This window comes from Mauremys reevesii, linkage group 1 (genome assembly GCF_016161935.1).
Source record: "Mauremys reevesii isolate NIE-2019 linkage group 1, ASM1616193v1, whole genome shotgun sequence".
Lineage (NCBI taxonomy): Eukaryota > Metazoa > Chordata > Testudines > Geoemydidae > Mauremys > Mauremys reevesii.
Genome location: NC_052623.1, coordinates 357,358,622 through 357,364,600, shown reverse-complemented (window position 1 = coordinate 357,364,600; position 5,979 = coordinate 357,358,622). Strand labels below are relative to the sequence as shown.

Sequence of the window (5,979 nt, the reverse complement as noted above, 5' to 3'; positions counted from 1 at the left end):
AAGGATCCTGCCACCTGGAGCCTGAGGGCGTGTGGGAACCGCCAGAGCAAGTGTCCGACCCGCAGCGTCCCTGCAGCACAGCCAGGGACTGGGCAGGAAGCCTGGCGCATGTGAGGAACAGACTATGAACTGCCCTTACACTCCAGAGACGGCTGTGTGTGGTGTCCCTCAGCCCACAGGGTGGGGTAACTTGTTCCTTTAACCTTTCCATTGTTTCCTTATTTATTTATCAGTTACTGTTTAATAAATTGTTTTTGCTTTGAACTATATGCAATGATCAGTGGTTCAGTGAAGGATCTGGTGTGAAGAGAGCGCCAGGTGTGGGGACACCCTACCCCTGTCCTAAGTGTCCATGACAAGACTGCGGGTCGAGTCCTCCAGAAATCCTGGGCCCAGCATTGTCGGGATTACAAGGTTTCTGCCACACAGGAGAGTGGAAGGGGAGCCCTTGACGTCAGGCAGCCTCTGGGTAAAGGGAGTGGGATCAAGGACTCAGATTCTTCGCTAGCCAATTCCACTGTGGCAGTGTATAAGCTAGGAAAGTTCCCCATGATAGTGGGACCATCCCCCACTCACATAGAGGTTACATCCTAACAAGGAAACTAGCACAGTCCCTCTACGTAAAAGGATAAAGGGACACAAATCAGACATCAGGAATGGTAACATACAAAAGTCAGTAGGAGAACACTTCAATCTTCCTGGACACTCAATAACAGACTTAAAGGTAACCATTCTTCAACAACAAAACTTCAAAAACAGACTTCAAAGAGAAACTGCTGAGCTACAATTCATTTGTAAATTTAACACCATCAATTTGGGCTTGAATAGGGACTGGGAGTGGCTGGCTCACTACAAAAGCAATTTTCCCTCTCTTGGTATTGACACCTCCTCATCAATTATTGAGAGTGGACTACATCCACCCTGACTAAATTGGGCTTCAGCACTGGTTCTCCACTTGTAGGATTACTCCTTTCTCTTCATGTGCCAATATATATTTATGCCTGAATCTGTAATTTTCACTCCATGCATCTGATGAAGTGGGTTTTTGAGCCACGAAAGCTTATGCCCAAATAAATCTGTTAGTCTTTAAGGTGCTACCAGACTCCTTGTTGTTTTTGTGGATACAGACTAACACCGCTACACCTCTGATATAATGATCCTTAGTTTAATTTAATGACAAGCCTTTTGTTATATTTATCATCCTGTCTCTGTTTATAAACAAACCTCTGTCCCAAGGGCAGAAGCTGGGAGCAGCACAGAACTTCTCACATTCCACCCTCCAGCTCTGTCTGGGGCTAGGGCCTGTGATGTGAGATCTCTGGTACAAAACTCGGGGGGGGGGAGGGGGCAGGAACCACTATGGGTTGTGGTCCACTTTTTGTCCCAGCCCGGCCCCCTGCCCCTCCTCTCACCCACAAGATTCCGCCCTCAGTCTAGACTGGAAGCGGGAGACGCTTCAGGGTAAGAGCTGCACAGGCAGCTGTGGGGAACCATGGATGATCCACCAGCCATGTGTAGGGGGCCCAGGACATGGGCTGCGCTAGGGCCCCTCTGCCCTGGCAGATGGAGGGGTCTGGCCTCCCCAGCCTGGCTCCAGCTTTGGTTTGGCCAGGGGGGTGGGGCTTTGGGGGAAGAGGAGGGGCAGGAGTGGGCCCATGGAGGGTGTGGGGCCTCGTGGCCCTCCCACTATTAGGAAGAATCCAGCACAGTTAACATTACATTAAGTATGTGATGTGGTGGCCACTTTTCTTTTCCTTACGAAAACCTGGGGCGCTGCCCTGCAAAGACTCTCGCAGACTCTTAACGCAAAATGTATGATTGGTCTTCTTAAAACTAAAGGGAAAATGTACTTTAAGTGAAAATCTGTCTCTAAGTCTTTGCAGGAAAAGACTCTATCTACCCAGGGCTCCGAAAATTACAACTGGAGAAGTGTCCTGAGCTGCTGGCTTCATAGGGAGCAATTTCATTCAACACGATTTTTAAGCAAGGAGGGAGGAACAAGGAGAACCAGAAGACCGATATTATGATGCAGCAGAGTTTTTAATACAAATGAAATTGGCAGTACACAGTTACAGGAAGAAATACTACAGAGCAGAAAGAATGTATTTCCAGTGTTTCAAGAAGGGCTATGACCGATTACACGCCACAGTGGGGCGCATTTCATGTTCTGTTTGCTTTGGTGGAGCTGCAGAGATCGACAAACAAGTCTCCTTTGTAACCATTTTAAGTTCCTTGTTTTACCCCAGTCGGTGGGAAATGAGACAAAGCAAAATAGAAGCAGAGGACTATGCAGCTTCTCCATTAGCCCATAGCTAAGGTCAAAGTGAGGTGCTAAAAGTACGTATTGATGGAAAGGATAGAACATGTGGGGCCTAATTCTCCTTGACAGCAAGGTCTCTTTTTCCCCACTGTCAAGGGACTTAAAGTGATAATAAACGTAAATGATGCCTATCTTAAGGTTGCGGTTCCCTTCATACTGTGGGTTCAGTGTAAACAGCATGCGAATAAAAGAATCAGCACATGGCTGGGGAAAACATTAGCACAAAGAGTCATAAAGCATAACATTAGAAATGCAGCATGGCTATCAGCCCAATATGCTGAGCACACACAGCTCCACTGAGTTCAGCTGGAGCCCTGTTTGCCCAGCACTTCTGAAAGCCATGCCCAAAAGGTCAGGGGTGAATCTGTATCTTGCTGTTCATTTCCTGGTTTTTCCTTCTTCCATGGATGTTCCTGCTGGGTTTAACATGGCCCACAATATCCACCAAGATACCTACGGCCATATCCCCCGTATCCCCATAATCCCCCATAACCATAAAGGCCCGGGTAACCGCAGTGTCCCCCATAGCCCAATAATCCCCCATAACCATAAAGACCCGGGTAACCACAGTAACCTCCATGGCCCAATAATCCCCCATAACCGTAATGGCCCCCATATCCACCTAATCTCCCTAAACCATACAATCCTCCATAATGGCCTCCATAGCCGTACAATCCTCCCAAACTGAATGAGCCCCCAAAACCGGCTCCGACCACAGGCGCTCCTACAGCTCCCACTTCACTTTGTTGTGGGAAATTGCTGAGAATTGGTCCGGGGAGGGTCACAACAACCGGTGAGGGTCTGATCACCACTTCGGAGTCAGGGCACTGCCTAACGCACGGCTCATTGGCGCTGCCAGTGACTGGACTGGGTCGGGCCACCCCACATTCTGGATAGCACAGGCTGGAGAAAGTCATCTTTCTGGGATTGAGGTAAACCTGAAACACACAACAGGAACTAGAATAAAGAGAAGGTAGAAGTGCTGGTGGAAGAAAGGCTTCAAAGCTCGGTGACAATTGTAGTGAGGTCAGCATGGGGCCAAAGAGAGAGAGAGGAGGAGTGGAGTTAGTCTCTTGGTTTGCGCTCATGTATTTGTTCCTATTTGGTCTTTCTACCCTTCTTGTCCACTTGTCCACTTGCAGGAAGCTTCTCTCCCAACCGGTCCCCTTCAGCCTCTCTCAATGACTTTGTCTGTAAAACACAGACTGGAATAGAGCGACATGAAATTACATCATCTGAACAGAAGCACCTTCAATGGGTATTTCTGTTCAGGAGAACATAGGAATTGTTCGACTGGAGCACTCCACTTGTCAGCTTCATTTGTTCTCTTGTCTCCAATACTGAAAAGTAACAGCTGCTACAGAATAAAGTAGAAGACCACCGAATTGGACCTTTCTGGGAAAGTTTCTTCCAAATCCACCTAAGTGAAAAATGGCTAAGGGACTTTCTAAAGTTACTGAAAAGATTTCAGTGCCCTAAATCTATTTCCAATGAATAGGAAATATGTTTCCCCAATTGCATATGTTGCTCTTAAAGTCCCTCCTTTAGCTTCAGATCATGAATCCACCAGCGTCTGCAACTCAGTAATGACACAAGATAGTGTTTTTCCATAATTGTGATCCCTGATAAAAATCACAGCAAGAACATGCAAAATTCCATCTTAAATGAAAAGAGGCCCTACTGTGATATTTCTGGGGTTAGAAAGAGATTGAGTGGAATTGGACTTACCCAGTTCACCAAGGAGATGAAGTCCAGAGAAGTGTTTAAAAGAGTGCTGAGTGGTGAGCACTTTTATACAGTTCCTAGAACTGCCTGGAGGATCTGTGATGGTGTTTGTGGAGGAGGTCCTAATTAGTTACCAAACAAACTTGATTGCCTTCATAAATCCACTTTTTGTTGGAGCTCTTTTCCTCAGCGTTGGTCATTATTGGGCTAATCTCAGCCTCAGAGGGTGTGACATGCATGTTGCACTCTTCAGTTGTCTTTCATCTTAAAATTGTTTAGGCCAACTGCATTTCTTGTTTCATTCCACTGACTTTATTGGTGCTGCAATGAGAATGAATGTCAAGGCGACTCTGAGCGGCATCAGTAGCACAAGTAGGGTGACCAGACAGTAAGTGTGAAAAATCGGGACAAGTTGTGGGGAGTAATAGGAGCTTATATAAGAAAAAGACCCCAAAATCGGGACTGTTCCTATAAAATCAGGACATCTGGTCACCCTAAGCACAAGTGGGTGTCATGAAAGGAATCCAATTTGGTCCTTTCAGTTCATGCTGGTCGTGCTTAGGGGCATTGGGCAGTTCATTCTAAATGTGCCATTTTTCTCCATTCTCACCACCTCTATTCCTAGCAGGTCAGATCCAATCCCCTTTGAATCAATGGGAATAATTCCATTTCCTCCAGTATGTTTCCTGTGAGGACTTTAAGTCTGAAATTCACTCTTTGGCAGGGGGATAGTACGATGCCTATGAACAATAGGTGCCACAGGACTCTTTGTCCCTATGAACAATGTTAGTCTCATTTTAAACTTTCAAACTCGGTCTTAGCAGGGACTTAAGCCCTCACAGATTTTAATAAATACCAAATTCAAAACTACATTTGAATGAATCTGAAATAGCTCCCAAATGTGTGGCTTTAAATCATGACTTGATTAAGGGAATGACATGAGAGACCTTGGCCTATATTTTGTGTAAAGTGACTGTGTGACTCATTGCAGAGGTGTCTAATCCCCACAATATATTGATGTTCAAGGACCACAACCCTTTGCATGTGTGAAACACCAGTGAGTGCTTGTGAGGGGCTTTGAAATCTTGAGTTCTGAGAATGCTGAAGAACTTCCAGCCTTAACATCCTTACTCTGTCTGTTTGATAGGCCTGCAGAAAGAGGTACATTGAGGTGACGGTCAGACACAGGGGTCAGTTGCAGAAACAGAAATACAACCCAGTATTTCTGATGCATCCTACCACGGGCTGAGCTCTAGGTTGATCCCTGTTATACCGTGTTACAAGACAAGGTTAGTAACATGTCTGGTTAAAAAATGTTAGCATCCTTGGATCTCAGTGTCAAGAATAAAAACCTGGCTAATATTGTGATCCACTTGAATGGTGGCTTTTTTATACTTGAGGATAATACTTCTCCAAAGGAATTACAAGTCTGTCAATTTTCCAAAGGTGCAATAGCCTTGTAAATATTAAGCTGGGGTATATTTCTGACTTTGCCAATAGCTCCCTGTCTGACCTTCACCTGAATGTGCCTCGATTTACCTCTGTGGCAAAAGGTATAATTGTAATTTACAGGGTGGATTGTCTGAGCCTTCCTCTGATCTAAGCATTTCAAAGCACTTTTTACTGGGATTAGATCTTCCAACACTGAAGTTTAGATTCACTTTAAAAATGCATGTCAATGTCACAGATGTCATTCCAGTGCTCACTCTGTGTTTCCCAGCCTTTGAAATTGGGGCTCTTTGATTTTTGGTCCATGGAGCTTTGCATTTCCTTTTTATATATATTTTACACTTTAAGGCATGGGGAGGGGTAGTTCAGTAGTTTGAGCATTGGCCTGCTAAACCCAGGGTTGTGAGTTCAGCCCTTAAGGGGGCCACTTAGAAATCTGGGGCAAAATCAGTACTTGGCTCTGCTTGTGAAGGCAGGGGGCTGGA

General features: G+C 45.6%; 1 protein-coding gene across 1 annotated transcript; it reads right to left on the bottom strand.

The window, feature by feature from the left end:
* Positions 1 to 2,742: 2,742 nt before the first annotated feature.
* On the bottom strand, positions 2,743 to 3,261 carry LOC120388183 (claw keratin-like). The gene has a single exon (XM_039509841.1). It carries the CDS (start codon positions 3,235 to 3,237, stop codon positions 2,743 to 2,745), a length of 495 nt encoding a protein of 164 aa, XP_039365775.1. The 5' UTR covers positions 3,238 to 3,261.
* Between the last annotated feature and the right edge of the window lie 2,718 nt (positions 3,262 to 5,979).

Coding starts and splice junctions, on each gene's coding strand:
- LOC120388183 (XM_039509841.1), bottom strand. CDS start 3,237: ATGACTTTCTCCAGCCTGTGCTATCCAGAATGTGGGGTGGCCCGACCC.